The following is a 26714-nucleotide window of genomic DNA, read 5'->3' on the forward strand; positions in this document are numbered from 1 at the left end:
ACACACATCACTTGATTCAAGGGTTCAACAGACTGCTAGTGTTTGAAGGACTTCATATTTCACTGTCCCATTGCCACAAAGGAAAGACCTGGGAGAAAAAGGAGAAAAAAAATCTTTTTTAAGCAAGTCTTCTTTTTCCTGGTTTAGTTCCTTTTTTCTTCTCCCTTAGACACTTTCTGAATGTTCAAAAGGAACAGGAGTGTAACAGTGAGATTGTTCATTTCTTTATTAGTTACATTAATATTCTGCCTTCCTTTGAGATGAAAATGGCAGATGTGACTTTCTTCTAACACACTTTACCCTCAAGGTGTGCATGTGGGGAGTGGGGGGTGGTATCTACATTGCCATATAATGAAGTTTGAACTGCATAATATGTTCAAGTGTAGACTCATATAATGAAGACAACTGCATTGAACTGGATTATATCAATCCACACTGCCATATAATCCAGTTCAATGCAATTAACTGAACTATATGACACTGTAGATGTGACCTAGATCAATCCCAGAGAAAATTATTGGTCCAAACTAACATAATGCATCTCATGGCTCAGTGGCAACTTGGAGGGAAGATAATGTCCAAAACAGTCCTCTACATCGCACCAGCTCTTCTCTAGTGGAAGCCAGACAAAGTTATTTGAATGCAAAATGGGTGGAAGCTTGGTCTTCCGATGTGATTTGAGCTCTCATAATTGCTGGGTGAAACTGATGACAGTTGGAATCTTTAAGCTTTGAAAGGGTCATCCGTTCCCCATCTCTACTTCTACATATGGCAAGGAGACACTGGAGATCCCTGAAATAGTACAAGGAGGCCTTTAGACATGTACAAGTTCTTCTGCAGCTGGGAGCTTCCAAGTGTCCTCCCAAGACAGCAGCTGTTTCTAATACTTCAGAAGAATCTTCTGATGTTCCCCTAAGAGTCAGAATTGTTTTGGAAGATACCAGAATGACAACCTTCTTAAATTATGAGAGCCAGAGTCATATGATTTCCTACCTTTAAAAACAAAGTTTATGACTAAAAAGGACTTTTCAGTTGAGGCACCCCTCATGTGTTACTCTGCCTGGAGAATCTCACCTGGCATCAAGACTGATAACTGTTCAGCACTCTGCAAGGTATTTATTTTTTAGTTTATGTAAGCATCATTTAGTTACTTATTATATAGTGATATGGATGCCCTATAATATAAGATGTCTGACCAATATACAAAAGACATAATAGACTCCTACAGCTGGAAGGGACCACAAAGACTATCTACGAGGAGTCCTATCCCATGCCAGCAGGAATGCACAATTATAGCACCCCTGAAAGATGTCCATCCAGCTGCAGCTTAAAAACCTCCAGAAAATGAGAGTCCACTACACTGCAAGGCCATCTATCCACTCTTTGACAGCTCTTACAGTAATGAGATTCTTCCTAATGTTTGAATCTATTGTTTCATGTTACAGTTCTTGGAGTGGAAGGAAATAAACTTGCAATCTTGAATGCACAGCAACATTAATAACTAAAATACAAATAAAACACAAATTACAATCTGACAGGCCTATACCATGGGTTATTTAAAAGTATTACATGAATATAAAGTTGTTAACATAAAGAATAAAAGGCCAAGTAATATGCTCTAAAATGCTTTTTCTTATCTGGGATACTACATCCCGAAGAGTCACTTTATTTGAAGCAGGTCTCTAAAGTAGATCTTAAGTTTTAAGTAGATCCATATAAAAAACGGGATCTAATAGCTAAGTGGGTCCCAAGACCAGGTTCCAAGACACATTCCACATTTGACAGATGGAAACATAACAGTATGAAAAAGGTAGCAAAATTTGCTTTCCCTTCATTTATAAGGAAAGACAAGATTTTTTTTCTTCTCTTCCTCTCCTTTCCTCTCACTGAACTGATTGCAATCTGCTTTTGAACTTTAAACTCTGTTTTCAGCAACTGAAATAAACTGAGGACAAAGAGGGAAGTAGGAGGAGAGAAAAACTGGGACTTTTCAAAGCAATTGGGAAAGTGGGATGATAGAGGGTTAATTGGGAAATTTCCTGTGAAATTGGGAGTGTGTAAAGTATGTGATGTAGCCTCTACTTTCTACAGCAGTAGATAGGACATTGCATAAACAATGAAATTGTAATATGAAAATGGGAACACTTACTTGCGTCCATCCTGCCCTCGGATTAGAGTCACCCTTTTGGCTCCCAGTCTGTCCCAAACCGAAGTTAAAAACTGCTTATGCCAAATAAATTCAATTTTTGTGGCGTTGTCAGGGTGAATGTCTAAATCGGTGACTTTTGAGTAGCTTTGTCCTTGCTTAAGGCTTCCACTGTAAATGCATCAAAAGAGAAGTTGTTAGAAGGCATCCATACAACAACTGCTGTACTTTAGAAATTCCACCTTTGCAGATGACTAACCTGAGATGTTAATGTTACTCTTTAGCATTTCAGGACATACACATGTCAAATTGGATGAGCAACTGAATCTGAGATCATGGCTTCTTAACAATTATAAGGTAACTTTATAATGGTATTGTACAACAACAGCAACAACAGGAGCAATAAAAACAACAATAATAACCAGCTTCTAAAAGTTGGCATACAGTTATTATATTGCATCTACAGGGAACTTTATCGCAGCTACTTGTAATTTGCTGCCATCATTCAATTATTTTAATTGTATGTTATTGGTGAATGCCTACAGATAAATAACTTAGATTCTACCTCACATGAACAGTTATGAATATTCAACTATGTATTATATCCTGACCTAACCCCATGAAGCTCTTCCAGACAGGTCCAAATTATGAAAGGAACTGGGATTTAAAATCACGATTATTTTTGTGATGCAATCTCCCCCTCCTCTCTCCTAAGCTCCCGATGCATCATTTTGACACATCAGGAGCTTTTTCTGAGGGGCCTGAGGATGCAGTAAGTTTCCAGGGAAAACGGGGGGCTAGGAGAGTAGGGTTGGGCTGCCATCCTGTTCCTTCGGGCCCTTAGAGTCCAAAGAACTAGGATGGCAATGAGGATTCACACTCAGGATTGTGGAAGGTGGTCCTGAGAGTCAATCTCCACAGGCTCAACACCTCAAAGTAAGGTCCTGATCTCTTTCAGTGTTTTTTTTTTAATCCACAGTAAAGAGGGAAATCCCAGTGTATTCCAGACTAATCTGGATTAACCTGGGGGTCATTTGGATGCCTTAGTTTACTCCACAACCCATCATGGGTTTGAGGTCTATGTGGAAGGGCTCTAAGCCCTCAGCTTCATTGAACAATCGAGGTCTATTCTATTGGTGATTGAGATGCAGCAGGATATTTCCACCTTTTTTGGCTAAATTAGCTTCCAAAAATTAGGGTGCACATTAGAGTCGCATAATATGGTAATCTTAGGACTTCTTCACAAGCACCGCTAGAATGATTGTGTATCTCCACAGTTCACTACGATCCTGGTGGCATCCACATTGGTGTCCTGGGGACATGTTGCCCCATGTCCCACACCATCACAGATTCCTCTCTGCCTCATCACTCAGAGGAAACCTCCTTGAGCCGGCTCAACCCATCTTTCCCAATGGAAAGACAGGGAGCCACCTGTTGTCCACTGCTGGCAATTTTGCAATAGCAACAGCGTGTTTGTGGCAGTTCAGCCATAGAACCACCCAGGAAGTAATTTTCCAGGATGTGATGGGAGCCATCATAGTCTGTGGCTGAAGTAAAAAAAAAAAAAAACCCGTCGTCACCACCAAATTTTGGACCATGCTTCAGGAGCACCTGGAGCTCAAATTGAACTGTGCTTAAATCTAACATGATTTTCTATGGACAGAGTTTCTTTCAGTTCACAATATAAACCTGTTTGTTTTTCACTTTATTAAAAAAAACTCCACCAAACATTCCAGATCACACCATGAATCTCATGAAGTAGCTTGGAGAAGCCTATGAAAGTCCATGACACAATAAATGAGTTTGTTGTTGAAGCAGTACTGAACATTTTGTCATTTTTGTCCTATAATAGGTCCTCCTTAATGCTTCCATTTATCTAGGACAAGGAAGCCCAGAAGCAGGTTCCGGCACAGCAATACAAATGGCCCATATATTCTATATTTCTTTTCTATACACACCCACACACATTCTTTCTCTCACTCCTTCTTTATATGGCATCCAACCTAATAAAAAGGATTTGGAGAACTCGAAAGCTTCCTTATTATTTTGTGTCATTTCACCTGGCCCTAAACAATAAAGGCATTGGCCTGTAAACAGAGGACAGAGTGGCCATATGAGCTACTTTGAATCCTAGTCTGGAAAAAAGATGAGATAGGAACAAATGTAATACCAAGAACAATAATATGCATAGCAGCATCAAAAAAAGAGGACAAAGAGGTCATGTACTGCCACTTTGAACATATCCAGACTGACTGAAAATTCCTAAATTTAATTCCTGTTCTTTCTGATTTTATAATAGATTAAAGTAAACCAATCTGGGTAGTTGGTATAAAAAGCTTTTGATCATATCAGGACCTGACAGAAAATATTGTGGGATAAACTACATATGTACAGATCTCCAATATAAATTAAGAAAGCACAAGAACAAAATTTGGGACTTTGTAGGGGTTTTGGTGAGAGTTGTTTGGTTGATGTGAGAAGGAGGACCTCTATCCACTGTTATTCTCATAGTGCAGCATAAATTGAGGTTCGGGGACCCATTTGTTTATACAGGCATTTTAAAATTAGTTGTTTTAAATGGGTTTTCTGTTTTTATTATTTTATTTGTTTCAACTGTGGGCTTTGTTGGATTTGTTTTTATCGTAAAGTGCTCTGGAATTTTTAAAAACACAATGAACAGCATAGAAAAGCTTGATAATAAACACATTGCAAATGTTGTGCAAATCTATGGGCGGTTCCAGACAGCACTTTAATGCGAGTGCAATTGGGTTTTAGAAACATGATTAGACTTCCATTGAAGTTCTCACAGAAAGCTCATGCTTTTCTTGGGCAGGTGTCCAGATGCCCTGCCAGACTTTCTAGCATGGCACTGGGACATAAAACAACACCCCCCCCCTCAAAAAAAAGACTTTAAAAGAGACAATTACTTATCCAGCCACCATTCCTCCTTCTCCGGCACTCTCCTGGCATGTAGAAATACTGCACCAGGAGAAAGGAGGGGCAAGAGAAAGGGGGAGCCAGGAGCGATTTCCATCCTCCACTCTTCTTTTGGTGCACCATTTCTACGTGCCAGGAGAGTGCAGGAGAAGGGGGAATGGTGGCCGGGTAAGTTATTTTCCTTTTTAAAGGCTTTTCTGGGGGTTTGAGGAGGGTGTTAGAGCCCCCTTGGATATTCCAGGTTCATGGAGCCCAGAAAACGTGAGAGGGCTGTGTGAACGATCCCCTTATAAGTCCCAGGACTTCTGAGGGGGCAGTCCAGACATCACCCATAGCTGGAAAGACCGGGTCCTGTGAAAACGCATTTTGGGTGCTGCCTGGATGTGCCCTATGTGCTTATTATGAGGTATGTATATGCTATTCATTGTGTTTTATTTATTTATTATTTTATTTTATTTAGTACACTTGTATACCGCTAATATCTCAGCCTGTGCGGCGACTCATTGCGGTTTACAACATATTTAAAAATACAATATTCACTTTAAAAATATAAAATAAAATATAAAAATACATACATATACATACATAGTATTGGGCCACCAATACAGACCGGAACATCTCATAGTTAAAGTCGTAATCCAATTTGTTATCCTTGATTGCTAGTCCATGATCAAAACATCATCACATCGGAATTAGTTGAAAACTTGCTCGAACATCCAAGTTTTCAGTTTTTTCCGAAATGCCATTAGCGAGGTTGCTGATCTTATTTCAGTAGGGAGGGCATTCCAAAGCCGGGGGGCCACCACAGAAAAGGCCCTATCTCTCGTTCCCGCAAGCCGCACTTGTGAAGCAGGCGGGATGGAGAGAAGGGCTTCTTCTGAAGATCTTAGGGTCCTGGTGGGCTGATAGGCCGAGATACGTTCGGATAGGTATGTAGGGCCAGAACCGTTTAGGGCTTTAAAGGTCAAAGCCAGCACTTTGAATTGGGCTCGGTAGCTAATCGGTAGCCAGTGGAGCTGGTACAGCAGAGGAGTTGTATGCTCCCTGCGCCCTGCTCCTGTTAATACCATGGCTGCCGCCCGTTGGACTAATTGGAGCTTCCGGGCCGTCTTCAAAGGCAACCCCACGTAGAGAGCGTTGCAGTAGTCAAGGCGGGATGTAACCAGAGCGTGGACTACCGTGGCCAAGTCAGACTTCCCAAGGTACGGTCGCAGTTGGCGCACGAGTCTTAACTGTGCGAATGCTCCCCTGGTCACCGCCGAAACCTGGGGATCCAGGCTCAGCGATGAGTCCAGGATCACACCCAAACTGCGAACCTGTGTCTTCAGGGGGAGTGCGACCCCGTCTAACACAGGCTGTAACCCTATACCCTGGTCTTTTTTAAAAGACCATGATTGGTTTTCTTCCCCACATTTTCTCTCTCTGTAACCAAAACCTGTTTTTTTTTTTTTATGGAAAGCTTATTTTTTATTTCAAAAAATTGTGGTCCACCATTGCTCCTTTGTCCCAGAAGTCTAGGTACAGTATAGCATGTACAGCATTTAGTTCTAAGTAATTCATCTTATTATCTCCAGCTTGAAACTGCAGGTGCAGGACAAATGATGTCTAGTATTACTGACTCACCTTGGTTACTTATAAATGAAATAAACAAATAAATGTATATACTGCCTTTTCCTCAGTGAACTTAAAGTGCCAGGCATGACTCTTATTAACCGGAACTCAAGCAATTGAAACTCTCATGCAAATAAAAATTAAAATGAAGGCAGTTTTAGAAAAAAAAAAGATACATTAAGTTACGTATGACTTAATTTTCTTTTTATTGCTGTATTCAACATTAATATCAGGTCAATATAACATTTATGGTATAGTATAGTATACCATAAATTCTGCAACCAAAGAATACATTTATCCAGCATCTACCTATCTCTGTGAGTGCTGGTTAACTGAGAGTCTACAGTATTTTATTTTCACATCAACTCTATGAGGTAAGATATATGATCATATATTGTATGTAGCCAAAAGGCATTACCCTATATGGAATTAAACATGAAAAATATTTAAAATATTAGACATAACTTTAAAACATATTTTAAAACCCCTATAAAATCATCAAATAAAAAGTGTTAAATTAATATGTACAATAAAATATATTCCTTAATGAAACAAGCATGTAGTTTCTTAATGCCCAATGCAAATTGGGCTACTGCATATATGATAAAGACCCATGTATCAGTTATCTACAGCCACTTTCTAAAGTGTGTGTACTGTATACAACTGAATAACGAGTGACACAAATCTTTGTTTGGGGGCAGAATATAGGGAGCAGAGCAACTAAATTCATATTTTCTTTCTGCGAACTTCAAAAACCTCCCTTCAAGATATGCAGAAGGCATTTGATGGTAACTGAGTGCTACCCATCTAGGAAACAGCCATAATTAAAATGATTTGACTGTAATTATTTCATTTTAATTAAACACTCCTTGCAGCACCAGAATGAAATGCTTGATTTGGGAAACATTTGTGGAGGGTTTCCAAAAGGGACAAAATCCATCTGAGGAAATTTTACAAGGATATGGAGAAAAAAAACATGCTGAGGATATGCATTCTTTTGTTATGCAAGGCAATTTTTCAATGTTTATACCAAAGTGATCCGATATGTTTTGACATTGTCTATCTATATATAATATTCTACTCCTAGCCAACAATGTGTTGCCATCTATAAATCTTTTTTAAAAAAATGGATTTGGTACCTTTTGGAAACAAACATCACATTTGAACACTATATATAAAGGGGGGAAAAACAGAAGCCAACAATATATTAGACTGTGTATATCTAAAATTATCAGATCTCAAAAAACTGGTTTCAGTGCCATATAAAATGTACCTCTGAATTTGATATTCCTTTGTGTATTCATCTTTGCCGTGAAAAATTATATTTATTAATCCCCTTGCATTTCCATATAATTTCACAGATATTTTATATCTCCAGCCTATGTAACAAAGATAGATTGAAGCCATATGTCAGCCAGTGTATAAAAAGAATGAATTACAAACTAAGATAGATAAACACACATACACACTTTTTTCTGTTCCTACCTCATTTTTTTTTAAAAAAACATACACTCTTCAATTATAGGTCCGAAAGTTTAAATTATTATTACAAATATTACAAAAAATCAGATTTGCGCTATCCCAATATGTAAGCAATTACCATATATTTTATAGATGTATAGAATCATAGTGTTGGAAAGGACATCTAACCCAAACTATCTCTTTATTTTTTATTTTCAAAATTGGCAGGCTATAATTTGATTCAAAATATGGTTTTCAGAACAACAATACAAGCAGTCCCCAATTTACGAAAAAAATAGGGTCTGTAGGTTTGTTCTTAAGTTGAATTGTATGTAAGTTGGAACAGGTGCATTTTAAAAGTGTAACCAGATTTTTTGTGGTGTAGGTTTTGCTGTCCAGAAGATTTCATCCCACCTTCTGTCCCTGAGATAACTGGATTTTGAAAAAAAAATGCTTGTTGTAGAAACAAGGATTAGTGATAAAGCTTCAGTGAACTGAGACAACTTTTCCCCATGATAACTCTTTCAGGAGTGAATTTCCCTTTCAAGAGATAGTTTTCTCTCCCTTTCTGTTGTCTCACCCCCATTTTTAACTATGAGTCATATGTAAGTGGGATGTTTGTAGCTCGGGGACTGCCTGTAAACTATTTTCAGAACCTCAATAAACTAATTTTCTAGCAAAGCAGTGTCAGTTAAGATTATACATTTTATTGAATAATCAAGTCAATGTGGTATATTTTCTAGTATGTGGGATCGTGACTGCATCATAAAGGAAGGCATCTATATGAATGGTATGAGATACAATTCTGTGTGATTCCTGTTCTGCAATTTTAAGCATTTTACAGACTTGTAATTTCACAAACTGAACATGAACTTTGAAATGTGTTTCTTGAAATGTCAAACACATCACTTGGGCTCTTAGGGATAAAAAAAGGTCTACTGTTTTGCCCCTTTACTGTGAACACTGTGAAGGCCATATAGTTAAACTGTAGGAGAAATCCAAAATTTATTAGTGGTTGCCTTAAATGTGTATTGCAGAAATTAAAGGAGAATGGGTTTGTCAATGGATCTTAAGCATCCCAACCAGTGGAGGTATGCAGTATAAATCATCATCATCATCTTTATTTATATCCTGCCACCATCTCCCTGAAGGGACTCGGGGTGGCTTCCAAGGCACTCTAGGGTGCACGTATAACATACAACAGGTAAAAATGGTACAAAAGTATAAAACAAGTCACATAAAATTATAACAACAACCCCCCTCAACACACATAGCACAAAATCAAAATAACACAATTTTAAAACAACAGTAGATAAAACTAACTGCTATCAACTCACAAGATGCCAGGTGTCAGCTTCCTAGGCCCATTCAGCCTACTCAAGGTCAAAGGCCTGTCTGAACATCCATGTTTGCAGGTTGGAATGGAAGGACTGAAGGGTGGGGGCTAATCTAAGATTGTATTTCATTTGCTATAGAACATGAATAACTACAGTCATATTCATGCCCTGCTTTTGACCCTTCCATAAGATAACCCCTGTAATGACAGTTATGCTGTAATGACAGTGGTGAACTGGATAGATTTTCTTGTCCAATAGAACATTGCCCTTCCTCTTCCTTCACTTCCAACTCCTCTTCCTTTACTGTGAGCCTGTAACAATATGTATGAGCATCCCCATTTTCTGGTTTCACATAAAAAAGTGAGAAAACCAAAGCTCCATATACACTGTATAATGTCTACATGGAATTCTGAAAATTGTCTGCTGTCATCTGATTTCTCTACAAAATTGGGCAGCCAGTGGTTCCTATATGAAAGTACAATGGCAGCTCTGCGTTTTAGTCAAACTGCCAAACCTATTTAGGGAATATGGTTCAGCATCATGGATGGTTCCTTCAAAGTAATCAAGGGACGCCATCTGCGATCAGTGATTCCACCCCTGTGCAACTCTATCAGCTTTATTCTAATTTTTGCACTCACTGGTAAATGGCTCAGTAGCTCCTGTATTTAGATAATATTTTGTATTTTTCTTTACTTTATGACGGAATCGATCTGCATAGTGGCCCATCATTGGACAACCACCTTTGGGGCATGGAAAACAATTTCCCTAGGGGAAAAATGAAAGCATTAATGAAAAAGGCATTTGTTAGGGCATACATTCCAAAATCCTATATCCACGGCACATAATTATTCTGTTCTGTTTGTTACTTTTCTGAAAGTTTTAACTGAATAATTAAATATTTTGAAGCCCATGGGCTTTAATTGCAAATAATTACTTTTAAAAAAGTAACTTTCCAAGGTAAGCATGATCAGATGCCTGACAGTATCCATGCCTTGGCAGAAGGCAGAAGCTATATATCTGAATCCCTTGGCCCTGCTCATTTTACCCACTCCACCCATGTCTCCCAGCAAACAATGAGAACAACAAAAGAGAACACTGTTCATTCATTGCGTCTTCATCTCTTGTCAATAAATATAATTGGATCCTGAGGCACAAGTAGAATAAGAAAATAATCAAGTGACATGTGCTTACTTCTTGAAAGGATTCATATGATTTGCAAGGATAGCCCAGAAAACCATTTGGATAGAGAATGCTGTACAGGTAATACTCATGACTTCTGGAATGATGGCAGTTTCCAGCCCTAGGAGTCTCTGTCAAAAGAAAACTGTGAACCTCAGTGACAAGTCTTACAATTTTTTTAGGTGTCATCCATAACTATTTAGAGACTTCCTCTTTCACTTCAGAGTGAAGATGGCTGTAACAACGAAGTATGATGGAAACTCTTTCTGATTTTTTTATTGTAAATTCATGTTATCCAGGAACTAATTGTTGAGAGGAAACTTCAAGGTGCTTGCCCTACCATCTTATTTGTCTTTAATTTTTTCAACTAGTCTTGAACTTGTCCGTCCTTCAAATAGATCTCTTTTAATTAGTCACTCTACCTCTGAACAAACATGCACAGGATTATGTGCAAGCAGAGTGAAGACTGAATATATTTTCATACTTGTTGACTGTAACTCAGAAAGACAGATCTACAGTAAATCAGCCATGCATCTAGCTAGAGATCCCAATCAGACTTCTGAATGGTGTCTGTAATGGTCTTATTTGGGGGACATCTCCTTTCCAGTTAGAAATGAAAAATTCCTTTCATGTTTGGACTAAAACTCACAGTGGAACTTTGGAGCTCCCTGTTTCATTTTTGTTTTACTGGGTGTAGGGAAAAGGGGAGGTTAAAGGAAGAGGAGGATCATGACTTCCGGTAAAGATGGCGGACAGCCAGCAGCTGACTTGCAGAGCGGGGCTGGTGAGATTATCTATCTGAACCCAATCCCCTCCATCCAGACCCTCCCCAGTTACTAACCGCCACCATTGGCACCCAGAGGTTTGAAGGAACCCTCTGGGAGGCTTTTGGGCGAGTTTCCAGCGAAAGGAGGGGGTTAAGAGGAAGAGGGAAGAGTGAAGGAGAGGTAGAACGCCGAGGCCTTTCCATTCAGGGCCTAGGAAGAGTGTTCCCCCTGAGCCTGACTGCGGATATCAGAGCGCCTGCCCGTCCCCTCACGCCATCGGGGGAAGCAGGACCTTACCCGGCCTCCGTTGCTGCCGGAGGGCCGGAGAGCCCATCGGGCGCTGCTCCGGCTGCCTCACCCGGCGTTCTGCAGAGCACGCCGCTGCTGCTGCCGCTCTGTGGCTGCACCGTCCGGCGTGCTGCTGGGCGCCCGCTGCCGGCACCCGCTGCCTCGACCATCTGGTGACTCAGCGTTCCAGCTCTGAAGGGCTGTGAGGCCTCCTCTCTCGCCGCCCGGGGTTGGGGAGCGGGAAGGAAGACTATCAGGCTCCCCTTTGCTGCGCCCTCTCCTTCTCCTCCCGCTGTTCCAGGGGAGGAGAGGAGGATCCATCCAGCGGCCCGGCGGTTCAGCGGCCTAGCCTTGGGAGAGCTCGATCCTTTGGTGCCGGCGTCTTCCTCCCGCCCGGCCGGGCAGTTTCCCCGCCGTTCTGGCGGCGACCACGGACACTGTTTGGCTGCCCTAGCTGCACCGGCTGGATCTTGGCGGCTGAGAGGGGCAGAGGGAGCTCAGTGCGCCGGCTTCTCAACGCGCCGGCTTTCCACCGCGCCGGCTCTTCAGCACGCCAGCGTTCCACCGCGCCGGCTCCCCGCCACCCGACCGGCCGGCTCGTCGCCACCTCGGGGTCTGGAGTTGGGAGACCGGGGTCCGGGCCATCGGACGACGGCGTCGGACATTCCATTCTGGCAGGAGTTTCGGGGCTGAGTAGGCTGTGCAGTGACCCCTCCGCACCACTAGGAGGTGCTCCCTTGTGTTCCATCCGCCGAGGACCATCCTCCGCAGTTCTTCTTCGGCGGAGGTCCTAGAGTCAGCTGGGCTGGCGCGCTCGGATGAGGTCATTCTGGCGCCCAAAGTGACGCTACCCGCGCCTTAACCCAGCGGAGCGCAGAGACCCTCCCGGATCTCCTGCTTCAGCATCGAGCCACCAATTGGTTGGCTGAATCCTCTTGCTGTGTCATTGCTGCTATTACAGAATTACCATTACCATTAGACCTTTGTGTAGACCTTTGTGCCGGCCCTCTCTGCGTTAGTACAGAGTGTGTAATTACTGTAACCGACCAACTGTGCTGTCCCATTGCCGAGTTGCCATCTCCGGAAGCCCCCATCCGCTTCATTCCAACCGTCTAGTGATCCCATATGGGTCATAACAGCAGTGAGCTAATTTGCCATCATCTCAGCCCCATAGGAGGGTGATTATATACCATCAGTTTGCACATTCCTGGGCTTTATCGGCTGATAATGTGACAAATACGAAATATAGCACTTTACATAAGAGAGCACCTTAAGGTGCCGGCCTCTGCCGCCAACTGCACTAGCACTTTCGCCACTTTCCTGTCCCTCTGTGCCGCACTTTAGCTACTTTACCTACCGTCCAATCAATGTAGGGCACTCTTTGCACTTTAGATCTAGCACTTTACAAATGCGCCCAACGGCACGTAGTTGCTGACTGAATTATTATTACTGACGGTGTTGCACCTAAGACTTGTGCACTTTATGAACTATTCTATTGGTGTGGCCGGAACATCTAACACCACCTTGTATTGCTGTTATCCATGTGGTCCCCCATCCCCCTTTGTGTACTATCCTTGTTACTATTGTATAGTGTAAGGGATAGGGGAGGAGGTGGGCTGGACCCTGTAAATAAAAATGAGGTGGGGAGGGGGGTAGAGGGGAAGAAAGGATATTGGCAAGGACCGAAAAACCAAACAACGAACAAAGCAGAAAGTAAGATCTTGTCTTTAGACTGCGGCATGGAGGGGGGGAGGTGTTCCATTAGCCGAGGGGCCCCCATAGAGGTCGTGGTGGGAAGGAGGAGATGCGGGAAAAGGAGACCTCGAATTCGGCCTAATTCGGACCGCCTATCCATATTAACAATCCCCAACCGGTCTCCTAAGGTAAATTGGTGTAACCAGGTGAGCGGGCCCTCTGGTTTGAAGGTGGTGTTGTTGAACGCCAGATCTGTCAACGGAAAAACGACCTGGATCTAGGATTTAATCCTGGAGGAGCGGGCAGATCTGGCGTGCATCACGGAGACCTGGCTGGATGAAGCGGGGGGCGTAAACCTCTCCCAGCTTTGTCCTCCAGGCTTCTCCGTGCAACACCAACCAAGAGCCGGAGGACGGGGAGGCGGGGTCGCAGTGGTCTATAGAGATTCCATCCATCTGACCAGGAGTCCCATCCCGCAGACCACAAATTTCGAATGCGTCCACCTGAGGGTGGGTGACCGGGACAGAATAGGGATTCTTGTAGTGTACCGTCCACCTCGCTGCACTACAGTCTCCCTGCCTGAGCTAGCGGGGGTGGTCTCGAGCCTGGTGGTGGAGTCCCAACGGCTTCTTGTGCTGGGGGACTTCAACATCCATGCCGAGGCGACCCTCACAGGAGCGGCTCAGGACTTCATGTCTGCCATGGCAACCATGGGGCTGTCCCAACAAATAACTGGCCCCACCCACTGTGCTGGACACACATTGGACTTGGTTTTCTGCCAGGGATGGGAGCAGGGTGGCGGTGTGGAGGAGTTGTCTATCTCTCCGTTGCCATGGACCGACCACTTCCTGATCAGATTTAGGCTCACTGCGCCCCCTAACCTCCGCAAAGGTGGAGGACCCATTAAGATGGTCCGCCCCAGGAGGCTTATGGATCCGAATGGATTCCTGACGGCTCTTGGGGAGTTTCCCGCTACCTCGGTAGGTGACCATGTCGAGGCCTTGGTCGCTCTCTGGAATGGGGAGATGACCAGGGCAATTGACAGGATCGCTCCGGAACGTCCCCTCTCAAGTAACCGAGCTAAACCAGCTCCTTGGTTCACTGAGGAGCTGGCAGCGATGAAGCGAAGGAAGAGGGAACTAGAGAGCGTGTGGCGCTCGGACCCAAGCGAGCCAAATCGAGCACGGTTTGTGTCCTTTCTAAGGGCATATGCCGCGGCAATAAAAGCCGCAAAGAAAACTTTCTTTGCGGCCACTATTGCGTCTGCAAAAAACCGTCCGGCGGAGTTGTTTCGGATTTTCAGAGGTCTTTTAACTCCCCCTACTTCAGGCGGGAGCCCTGACAACTCGGCCACGCGCTGTGAAGCATTTGCTCGGTTCTTTGCAGACAAAGTCGCTTTGATCCGTTCTGGGCTGGACGCCACATTAAATGCAGTCTCTGTGGATGTGACACAAGCACCTGCTTGTCCTATTTTGATGGATTCTTTTCAGTTTGTGAAACCCGAGGATGTGGACAAGATACTTGGAGGAATGAGGCCCACCACGTCCATCCTAGACCCCTGCCCATCCTGGCTTCTGAAAGAGGCCAGAGGGGGATTGGCTGAGTGGGTAACGGTGGTGGTTAATGCCTCCCTTCGGGAAGGCACGATTCCAGCGAGCCTAAAACAGGCTATTATAAAGCCGCTGTTGAAGAAACCATCACTGGACCCCACCAAATTCGACAACTTTCGGCCTGTTTCCAATCTTCCCTTCTTGGGCAAAGTCATGGAAAGCGTGGTGGCCTCACAACTCCAGGTATTCTTGAGAGACACGGATTATCTGGACCCGGCACAGTCTGGTTTCAGACCGGGACATGGTACCGAGACGGTCTTGGTCGCCTGTACGCAGATGACGTCCAACTCTGTCACTCCTTCCCACCTGCTACTAAGGAGGCTGTCGAAGTCCTGAACCGGTGCCTGGCCGCTGTGATGGTCTGGATGTGGGCGAACAAACTGAAATTAAATCCAGACAAGACAGAGGTACTCCTGGTCAGTCGCAAGGCCGAGCAGGGTATAGGGTTACAGCCTGTGCTGGACGGGGTCGCACTCCCCTTGAAGGCGCAGGTTCGCAGCTTGGGTGTGACCCTGGACTCATCGCTGAGCCTGGATCCCCAGGTTTCAGCGGTGACCAGGGGAGCATTTGCACAGCTTCGGCTCGTGCGCCAGCTGCGCCCGTATCTTGGGAAGTCTGACTTGGCCACGGTGGTACACGCTTTGGTCACATCCCGCCTCGACTACTGCAACGCTCTCTACGTGGGGCTGCCCTTGAAGACGGCCCGGAAGCTCCAGCTAGTCCAGCGCGCGGCAGCCATGTTGTTAACCGGAGCGGGACGCAGGGAGCATACAACGCCCTTGCTGTCCCAGCTCCACTGGCTGCCGATTTGCTACCGGGCCCAATTTAAGGTGCTGGTGTTATCCTACAAAGCCCTAAACGGTTCCGGCCCAAAATACCTTGAGAACCGCATCTCGGCCTACGAGCCTACGAGGACCTTGAGATCATCTGGGGAGGCCCTTCTCTCGGTCCCGCCTGCCTCACAGGCACGCCTGGCGGGGACGAGAGAGCGGGCCTTCTCGGTGGTGGCCCCCCGGCTATGGAACTCCCTCCCTGCTGAAATCAGACAGGCGCCTTCCCTCATGGCCTTCCGTAAGGGCCTGAAAACCTGGCTCTTCGAAAAGGCCTTCAATTAAGTGCTATGTTTTTGGAATGACCACCGGAATGGACTATGACTATGAGATTGTTATGACCCCAAACAAGACGAAGCGGATTTTTAGCTTAATTAGTTGTGTATTCGTAAGATGTTGTGTTGGTCTTGATCTATTGTAAACTGTTGTCTTTTCTATGTTCTATGTTTTGTACACCGCCACGAGTCGCCCTCGGGCTGAGAGTGGCGGTTAACAAGTGCAAATAATAAATAAATAAATAAAATAATAAATGAGTCAAGAAATTATGAGGAATGTTGCAGGATTACTAGCTCTAATTGCATTCAGTTCAAGTTGAGTTTGTTCTAAATTTGTTTTTGCTGTCCTTCAAACTTCTCTTGACACTTTTGTGGCCCTAGCCCATTAACACATAATCAACCCAGAGCCATTGACACTGAAACTCGCAAAGATGGACTTCAGGCATCTACATCTGATGCCTGAATGTATGCAATCATATTTCTTAGAACTTGGAAAAAGTACATTTGCAACCTAAAACTCTACATTTAGCCTAGTAAAAAATAAGTAATATTTTGAAATAGACATGACAATTGGACATAAATATTAAAGATGATATTGTTTGGTTTACCTCTAATGAAGTCTTCATGATCATATTCTGACAGCTCAGTGATTTCATTATTGCATCCAGGCATAATCATCCCTCCATTGGGATAAAAGTCAAGATCACCAACAGCATTAAGCACCCCAAATCCTGAAAAAGGTTCAGTGTGCATGGCATGAGTTGGTCAGTTCTTTACATTTGCCTTAAAGAGTTAAAATATACTTGACTATTACCTATATTGGGAAATTGCCCAGCATTGCTATGGATGACATCCACAAACTGAGCATCAGAAGAATCCAATCTGACCATGTCTGGGAAGCCTTCAAAACCAATCCCAGCTGGGTCCAAGCCTAATTAAATATAAAATAATCCAGTTAAAATGAGAAATTTCTCCCACCTACCCATTCACTTCCCAAGTCTGAAAATCTAAGGGCTCCACCATTTTGATGATTAATAGTATTTTAATCTCCCAGAATATTATATATACCTAAAAGACAATACCCATCTTTCCTATAGCTAAACAGATTATATATATATATATATATATATATATATATATATATATCTCCAATGTTTAGATATAATACACTCCAATGGTCACCCAACTATACTGATACAGGCATACCTCAGATAACAAATCCTCTGACAAAGAAACTATTCATAGGAATCCAGTCCTTCCCCCACCCCCTTGTCCTCTGTCTAGCTGGAAGGTGGGTAGCATATTTTAGTTTCTTGTTTTGTTTTGAGGAGCATTGGCATTGGGAGGCTTGTGAAGGAGAGCTGAAGAAATTCTGTCTTTCAGCATTGGGTTGCATCAATGTGTCAGAGAAAGAATGGGATTTTACTCTAGCTGATTCTACTGAAGCCATATGAGCTTACATACAATAGGTAAGATAAACAACTGCTTCCAGAATCACTCACTAAGCATGCTTGAAGAGCAAATCAAGAAGAAAACTAGAAAGCAGGTTGGCTTGATCATCAGCTACCCTAGTGTGTTAAAAACGCATTGCCACTAAAATGGAAGTCGTAATAAAGACTTTAAAAGAAAAATATCATCATGGGATGCATTTTGAAAGAAACTTTCAAGTGGTCATTATAAGATAGTAAATGTTTTTGATTTGTTACACAAGGCTTATTTGTCCCAGTGGTTTCATTTCACATGCCCATAATGTTGCTTTGGAATCAAAAGTTTGCAGAAACATGTTGAATTGCTCTTCTTTTTTGTGTGACGTTCAAATTCTTTCCAAGTTATTTCTAACTCTGGTGTCAAAGTTTCCATTAAAGAACTAAAGTCCAGGAGCACACTGACTTTGTTAACTAAGGTATACCTTACTAACAAATAAATACATGGTAATGACTCTCCCTGGTTGCAAATTGAATGGACAGTTGTGAAGAGGCTGTGGGCTTAGTGCTTAATGGTGATACAGATGAAACCCTGTACAAATCCTGCACAACTTGTGGCCCTTCAGATTTTTGGGATGCTGATTTCCAGAAACCCTTGACATTTTAAGCAACAGTCAGGAATTCTGGGTGCTGAAGTCCAAAATCCAGAGGGCCACAAGTTGTGTGGACCTGCATTACACTATAATTAGGCAAATGAAGAAGAAGGATTTGTGTTTAAAAGGGGAGGATGTAGGCATGTGTGTGCTTCAGGCTCATATCCTACATGTCTTTCATCCTTTTTTGCAAACAAAGCCTCCCTTCCTTTCTATGACTTACTTAATTATAGCATAGTGGCCCATCAAAACCAGCATTAAGCATGATTCGTATGAACAAAGACTGGCTTGTAATCACAGTTGGTTTGAATACCATGATTATGAGACATTCATGGTTCATTACAATACCAATGTAATACTGCAATAAGGTACATCACTGTAAAAACAATATATGGAAGTGGGTAAAGTTGCTTTAAAAATGGAGGAGAATGGAATATGCAAGCTGCATCATTCACTTGGGCTAAAGCATGGTTAAGAATGTGAAATCTGCACCAGGATTTTGCATAAGCACAGAAAACCTGAGGTTAGAAAGAAATGTGCTGCTTTTGCATCTGAAGCAGCCCCATGTCCTTTCAGTAGTTCCTGGAAGACTAATTGAACCAATGTTGGTTCATCCAAAAGAGTGTGGTTTACCTCTAATCCAGGCTGGTACGTCCACACTTTTCCCCAGACAGATAGACTCACCCCAATCAAGATTTCCTATCTCTCTATCAAATACTGCAATCTGGTTTCCTTGGACAGCATACCAGTTATTCTGCCAATGCTTGGGAATGTTTTGATAATGCCTCGAAGTCGTCTTCCTGCTTCTCCAGCAGTATGGGCACCAAGGCTATGACCAATGAGGTGGACGTTGGAAGGGCAGTAAAGATACATTTTCTAGTCATTCAAGAACAAGGGAAGAAACTATATAGGCTTAAATGATTTCCACAAAGGACGCTATCCTTAAAGCTTGCAACATAAGCTGCCAATTTTATACAGAAAAGGTAGTGCAATTGATAAGAACTTAGGAGTGGACTTGTGTTGACAGTGATGGCATTGGCAGTTATCTGCAATTTCTCAGAATGGATACGTACAACAAAATCTGTTTGCCTGATCAATCTTAGGTGAAAGGTTTATGTAAACTGACTCAGTTTCAGTAGTATGCCAGTAGTATATATAGGATATTATATACTTCCCACCCCCTCTCTCTCCTCTCTCTCTCTCTCTACATATATATATAACTTTTCCCAGGCTATATCCCCCAAATCTGCAAATTTGCAAATAGTAGAATAATATGGAACATAACAATCCATGTTAAATGAATACCACCTTAGAAGTTTGAGAATAGTCAGACCAAATGTAGGCAGGTAGAGGAAAACATACTAATATGTCAAAAAGACACTGGCATTCATTGATAAGGCTTTATATTCTATCAATATTGGTGAAAAATAAAATGTCTGTACGATGTTTGAAATAGTAAGTGTAATTCGTTGGAAAGCGCAATAAAATGGGATATAAATGAATAACAATGCATATTTGCACACTACCACTGAAACGAAAACTGGTATCTTTCTTGCAAATGTTGTTGCCATGTGCCTTCAAGTGAGCCCCAAAATATGGTGAGTCTAAAATATAATATTCTTGGTAAGATTTATTCCAAGGTTGTTGTAGATTTTTCGGGCTAGATGGCCATGTTCTAGAAGCACTCTCTCCTGACATTTTGCCTGCATCTATGGCAAATATCTATGGAATGAAAACTGGTATCTTTCTTGCAAATGTTGTTGCCATGTGCCTTCAAGTGAGTTCCAAAATATGGTGAGTCTAAAATATAATATTCTTGGTAAAATTTATTCCAAGGTTGTTGTGGATTTTTCGGGCTATATGGCCATGTTCTAGAAGCACTCTCTCCTGACATTTTGCCTGCATCTATGGAAAACAACCTCTAAGGATGCCTGCCATAGATGCAGGTGAAATGTCAGGAGAGAATGCTTCTAGAACAGTGATGGGCAACCTTTTGAGCTTGGTGAGTCAAAATTTGCCAAAAACCTGAGATTAACTTGGGTGGGGTGTCAACTTCGAGAATTTATTTATTTATTTATCGTGTCAGGGGCAACTAGACCATTGTATTACATTTCTAACAGAATGAAACAAGCAAACAGATAAAAAACACAAAGTTTGCAAACTCTGAGAAAAAAACAACAACATAATTTTGCAATGTTTATAGTTTAAATAAGAAAAATGTATATCCCGTGCTGAGTTATGGAGTGAACAATGCTCAAACGTGCAGATGTTAAATTTGTAGAGCCTTTTACAAATTTAAGGATGGAATTAGATTGGCTCTTATAAGGTGTACTTCTCTGTATGCGGCGTCATGTGGCCGCGTGTCATCAAAAATAGTCATGCGTATCACTGCTGGCATGCATGTCATAGGTTCACCATCACGGTTCTAGAACGTGGCCATATAGCCTGAAAAACCTACAACAACCCAGTCATTGCAGCCATGAAAGCATTCGACAATTTATTCCAAGGTTTTCCATTGTCTTCCTCTAAGGCTTGGAAAATGCTCTTGCTCATTTTCACTCAGTGTGTTTCCATGTCAGAGCAGGAGCCCTGGTTTCCTGAATTTCTAGTCCATTACTCATATCATTCTACCACATTGGCTTCTTCTAGAGAATTACTATACATTAATTACATATCTGAACAGACTGGTTCCATGTGAGAATGTTGAATATGATACAGAGGAATGAGATAAAGAAATCTACCTGAGAGGTTATCTGAGGAATTTTGACTTTCTGGCTTCATTTTGATTGCTTTTTTCTTAATGTGCAGTATTTATGTGTATTTATTTCATTTATTCTTACATCAATTAAGCATACTGCTAAATTATATTTTAAAATATATTAAGCTATTTTAGTAGAATGTCTAGCATCCAGATATGACATTTAAATAGCAGCTTAATAATCATTCTTACCCTTAAAGTGTTGACGAAATAAGCAATAACAGCCCCAAGAACACGGATGTTGCTTGCAGCTGTGAAATAGGTGCATTTGGCTCCATCTTCCCAATCTACAGCAATGCAGTTTATGTTTTCAACCTCTACCATCAGCTATAGTATGCATGAAAAACATTAAAATATTTTAGAGGTTATTCATACAAGATATACTTAATATTTTTTCAGATCTTTCTAATTCTGAAGGTCCTATATTATTGACTAGGCCTGAGAATCGGTGCTTCTTTTAGATTCTCCCAGGACATAGTAAGCTCTCATCTTTAGCTACTGCCCAAAGTATTTATTTATTTATTTATTTATTTATGGCATTTATATCACGTTCTTCTCAACCTCCAAAAATGGCTTACAACAGGCAACTATTAGATACTGACACAATACAATTAAAAATAATAAATACAATTAAACAATTAACACAATTATAAACAATCAATTAAAACAGTTCACTGGTTCAAAATCATAATCTAGATCCATACAATTGCAGTCCACTAAAAACATGCTCCTAGTAGCCAACCTAGTAGTCTAGGTTGGCTCCCTCCTTTGTTGTATCTCTGCTAGGAGGCAGAGCTTCAAAAGTGGCAGATAAATCAGGATGCCAAAAGAAAGGCACATGATTAGTTCTTATTTGATATGTTTTTAATTTGCTTTTTATTCTTTTGATTTCAAATGAATCTACCTTAACATACATTTTTATCTGCTTTAGTCACATCCACAATTTTTGAGTGGAAATCTAAGGTATATATGTATCATACGTATTTATACATAAGTTGATTTCATGTAAAAGTCAAGGGCAGGGTTTGGGGCCAAAATTATGGGTTTTGATATGACCCATGGATAAGTTGAGGGTCATTCCACAGAGAGGAGAAAGTACCCACTTCACCTCACTGCCACCATGCCATTTCCCCACCCAGGCATTAAAAAAAAACCCAGAAGCAGTGCAATGATGGAAAGAGTAGAAGGGATCAGTGCTTCATTTTGGTTCTCATGGGATAGATAAGCTGTTGTCTTTGACTACTCTACTCAGAGAAAGGAATACTTCCTTTATAAGTAAATGTTAAAATACAGTACTTGTATTGACCCAAGGATATGTTTACCCTGGTTTTATGGGTCAATTTAAAAACTATTTTTTTACACTGATACACAAACACATACAGTAATAAATAAACTCAAACAACCAGTAGCAGTGTCCTGCAAAGAAAGAAAAACTATACTGCAATGAGTGCTTACAAAGTAATGCAACTATACATGTTTTCATTTGTTTCCCACTTTCTAAAACCTGCACCAGGTGACAATGGCCATGGAAGAGAAAGTACCTACTGTGCAGCAAATTTCCAAAGTTCTCCCCGCACTTGAAAAAGGATATTTGATAATATAGATTTCATACCAAACACATGTCCACAACCCAGCCATATTTTCCAGTGCTGGTGTATCCATGGATAACAAAGCGGGTTTTCCTCCACGGAGAAAAATGAGAATTTTTGATAGTGAATGTATCATTGAAGAATACTCTCTGTTGGGAATTTAAAAACAGTTATTTGGGGTTTTGAGAATCTTCCACATGAGGACCATTTTTCCCCAAATATTTCTTGTTTATCTACTAGCATTTGTTAAAAAAAACAATAGTGAAGTTTTCACATGCTTTTTAAATCATCTAGGTGCATTAATATTCTGATTGACATATTTTCTAAAAATAGCAGTGGACAAAAGATCTTAGAAAATGAGCCCCTTAGATGCTTGTTTGTTCTACCTTCTTTTCTTCCTTCCTTTGTTCCCTTCCTTCCTTTTATTCTTTCAGATTTATTGTCCACTTCATACCTAAGAATTTCAGGATGGCATACAACCAAATCAATGTAAGACCATAAAGAACAAGAATAATAATTCTAAAATTTGAAAATTCTCTACACTAAATCTTGCATCTCTTAAAAACAAATAGTTTAAAGTAATGCTAATTGTAGTACATACACAAAGATAAAAATCAACCAACTTTAATACAAGTATCCAGGTATGACATTGGTATATCACCAATATGGGCATCAACTGGAGGGTGTTCCATAACTGAGGACCACAGGAAACAAAGTCCTCTTTTGTGATCTCTCAAATGTATTGCTTCTTCTGGTGGGCACAGAAAGGGGTTCCCCAACAGACTTCAGGTCTTTGGGTGCCATATATAAGGAGAGGTCCTCCTGCATTTTTCATTAGCTGAGTTTTCTGTTAATTTTAAGTGCAGTACACTGTAGAGCCCATTGAACCCTAGTAGGAAAGTTACTAGTGCATGGACTGCTGTGATGAAATTATCATAGTCCAGGAAAGATCATAGCTGAGTGACCATTCAGAGCTGGACCCAAATTACAAAGGTGACCCCAAGAGCACTTCCAAGTTACCTACCAATTTCTTCAGGGGGAATACAATCCTATTCAAGATAGGCAACTTGCCGAGTTCCCAGACCCAAGGAACACAAATCCCCAAGCCTCAATCTATTCAAGATTCATCTTCATTTCATTGGTCCTCATCTACCCCACTAGAACATCTAAGCACTAGTCCGGTACTTACACAGCCACAGCTAACTCCAATGACAAGGATCAGATCTGAGTGTTATCAGCATAGACATGGAACTCAACCCCAGAACTCCTAATGACCCCAAGGGTTCAAATAGCATGGGATACAACATGGATCCCTGTTGTACTGAACAGCATAAAGGCCATGGACCTGAAGAGTTATCTCCCAATGCCACTGTCTTGAACCAGCTCCTAAAAAGAAGGAAAACCACCATAACATAGTGTTTCCTTCCTACTCACTTCCAAAGGAGCTGTTCCAATGAGATATTGTGATCACTAAAATCAAAAGCCACTGAGCGATCAAGAAGATTACTTTTACCTTGTAAAAGAAGATTTCTTTTACCTTGTTGTTGTGCCGGCATCAAATTGTGCCTTTTTGTAAGCCGCCCTGAGTCCCCCCTCGGGGGTTGAGAAGGGCAGGGTAGAAGTGCGAGAAATAAATAAAGATTAAGAGAGTAGCATTTCCCTGTCTTTCCTCCACAGCAGAACAGAGGAAAAACAAGGCTATCTCAAAGCTAAGTTATATTTGGTCTTTCAAGATATGAAAAAGTTGCTTTTTGTCAGGGAGATTCTGGGTGTTTTAGTCCAGAAAGTAACTTTTCCAAGCTGTCCCTCCTTTACAAATATATGGCTCTGAATATCTAAAATGCCATTTCAATATGCCAAAAATATCTAGAACTATATAAGTTCTCTCATTCATTCATTAGAACACTGCAGTTATGCAAATGGCAAGCAGAGGCTGCGAGATTCTCTATTGGCCATTGTCTGATTGTATGGCATCCAAACTAACATTTAGTTCCCTGAATAATTGCATTTCTGAAATGAAAATACTCTTTGAACCTTTTAGATAACTGAATAGAAAGTTGCGCATTTACTAATTCACTCATATACTAGTTAAGAGCAAAAGCTGGTGAAGACAGACGTTTCTGATCATTCTTAATCATTCTTCATAGTTCCAACTTCCCATTATAATTTGAGATTATTCACAATCAGCATTATTGAGTGCTTACGGATACATTACTTTACCAAAGAGAATAGTACATGAAAATACACTCCTGCTCTTTCTTCTGGTGAGATAGGAAGAATCATACATGAAAACATGAATATATAGCTACTATCAACAGTTCTTAAAATGATAATAAAAAGAGGTCTCACTTCTGATGCATTTCCTGTCTCTCTGGTGAAAAGAGAAAAAGAAACATTCATCGATTCAGGTGAATCAGGTAAGCCAAACAGCTGTCTTCCAGGTATACCTGACCAAGGGGGTTTATCTGAGAAGCAGCCTAAATGCTCATAGCAGACTTCATTGGCTAGAAAGCACACAAAACAAATAATTAAATGCATTGCAACTAGTCAGAATTATTTCAGGTTACACTATACACACACACACACACACAAGCTGTACTTGCCATGCATTTATGTGGCCAACCTTCCCTCCCTCTTTCGTTCATTCTTTCCTTCTCTCTTTCCTTCCTTCTTTCCCTCCCTCTTTCTTTCGTTCCTTCTCTTCTTTCTTCCCTTTCTTTCCTTTCTTCTTTTTTCTTTCCTTCTTTCCTTCCTTCCTTCTCTACCCCTTTCTTCCTTCCCTTCCTTCCTTTTCTGCTTCCTTCCTTTCCATCTCTCCTTCCCTCTTTCCCTCTTTCCCTCCCTCCTTCTCGCCTTCCTTCCTACCCCCTTTCCTCCTTCATTCCTTCCCTCTAGACATAGGCCAGATAAGAGTTGGGCCGAAGGCATCACTTGAGAGAGCTGCATCCTTGCTCTCTGTAGAACAAAGGCTCCACGGTTAGTAAGCTGGGTGTCTGCAGGAGGCATCCTGCTGTGAGGGAGGGGGGCTGTCTCTTGGGCCTGGTCAGGTCTCCTCATTGCTTCTCCCAACTGCCGCCATCTTCAGGATCACAAGACTGGGGGCCAAACTGCTGTGGGTCATGGCCAAGGCCGCCCACTGAGAACCACAGCTTTCTGATGTGACTGTGGCAAATGTGCAAATGAGAGCTGAGGCAGCTGTTTGTTTTCTTTTCCCTCACACAGGAAGGGGGAAAGGGAGTCGTTTTCGTGCATGCGCTATATCATAATATAGCTTTTGGGGAGGGGGGGTTAAGTCCTTTTTGCTTGGGGGAGGAGTTATGACTGATGGTCACTCATTGGTCTATTAGGAGTGTAGTGTCCAACTTTGGAGTCAATTCATCCAGTGAATTTTGAGTTATGTTAATCCCACAAATGAGCATTATATTTTTATTTATATAAATACTAGCCATCCTCTGCCATGCATTCCTTTGGCCCAGTATCTGTATATGTGTTTTGTGTGTATTTATATGGATATATGTGTGTGTGTGTATATATGAGTGTTTGTGTGTGTATATGTGGTTTTGTGCATGCATTGTAATTTATTTTTGTTCTTTGGCTTTTTAAGTCTCTTCTGCTATGATTTTCAGTGTTTTTATGAGTGATGGTCACTCGTTGGCCTGATAGGTGTATTGTTTCCACATTTGGTGTCAATTCGCCCAGTGGTTTTTGAGTTATGTTAATCCCACAAATGAACATTACATTTTTAGTTATATAGATGTATCTGTATATGTACTCTGTGTGTGTGTGTGTGAAATGTAGGGTTTCATTTACAATTTGTCTGTTCAAATTAGTGACCATAGATCAGTCTATGAGCAGCTCAAATTTGAGTATTTCACAGTATTAATCTAGTTATCTACAAAGACACAAATTCCATTGAGTTTTGTAAAGCTTATTCCCAGACACGCAGGCTTAAGTGTGTTGTGCGCACATGCTCTGATAAATGTGTGGGATTGGGAAAGTAGGGCCAGCAGACGGTGACTCTACTATTTCAGAAGCCAATGATGCATCATGTGGAGGAACTATTGCTGTTCACCTGGCTTAATTGACCTTGACAATTAGGCAGATCAATGCTAAAAATAGCATTTAGTTATCTTATGGAAGGAAGAGAAAGGAGG

General features: G+C 41.6%; 1 protein-coding gene across 1 annotated transcript; it reads right to left on the reverse strand.

The window, feature by feature from the left end:
* Positions 1-24960, reverse strand: LOC132770981 (pancreatic lipase-related protein 2-like). Its single transcript, XM_060768495.2, has 11 exons — positions 24910-24960; positions 22584-22709; positions 21164-21298; positions 18960-19089; positions 16951-17067; positions 16745-16867; positions 10684-10802; positions 10131-10257; positions 7968-8073; positions 2150-2317; positions 1-88 (listed from the first exon to the last, which is right to left on the reverse strand). The coding sequence occupies exons 1-11, from the start codon at positions 24958-24960 to the stop codon at positions 25-27; spliced, it is 1266 nt and encodes a 421-aa protein (XP_060624478.2). The 3' UTR covers positions 1-24.
* Between the last annotated feature and the right edge of the window lie 1754 nt (positions 24961-26714).

The sequence above is a fragment of the Anolis sagrei genome, chromosome 3 (genome assembly GCF_037176765.1).
Source record: "Anolis sagrei isolate rAnoSag1 chromosome 3, rAnoSag1.mat, whole genome shotgun sequence".
NCBI classification, from domain to species: Eukaryota; Metazoa; Chordata; class Lepidosauria; order Squamata; family Dactyloidae; genus Anolis; species Anolis sagrei.

What these genes read in the sequence shown, in the direction of transcription:
- LOC132770981 (XM_060768495.2), bottom strand. Translation starts at nt 24,960, where the DNA reads ATGAATGTTTCTTTTTCTCTTTTCACCAGAGAGACAGGAAATGCATCA. An exon ending in AGACAGGAAATGCATCAGAA is followed by an intron (nt 22,710 to 24,909) that starts GTGAGACCTCTT and finishes AATTCCCAACAG; the next exon opens with AGAGTATTCTTCAATGATAC. An exon ending in TCATGAAGACTTCATTAGAG is followed by an intron (nt 10,803 to 16,744) that starts GTAAACCAAACA and finishes TTCTTTTGACAG; the next exon opens with AGACTCCTAGGGCTGGAAAC.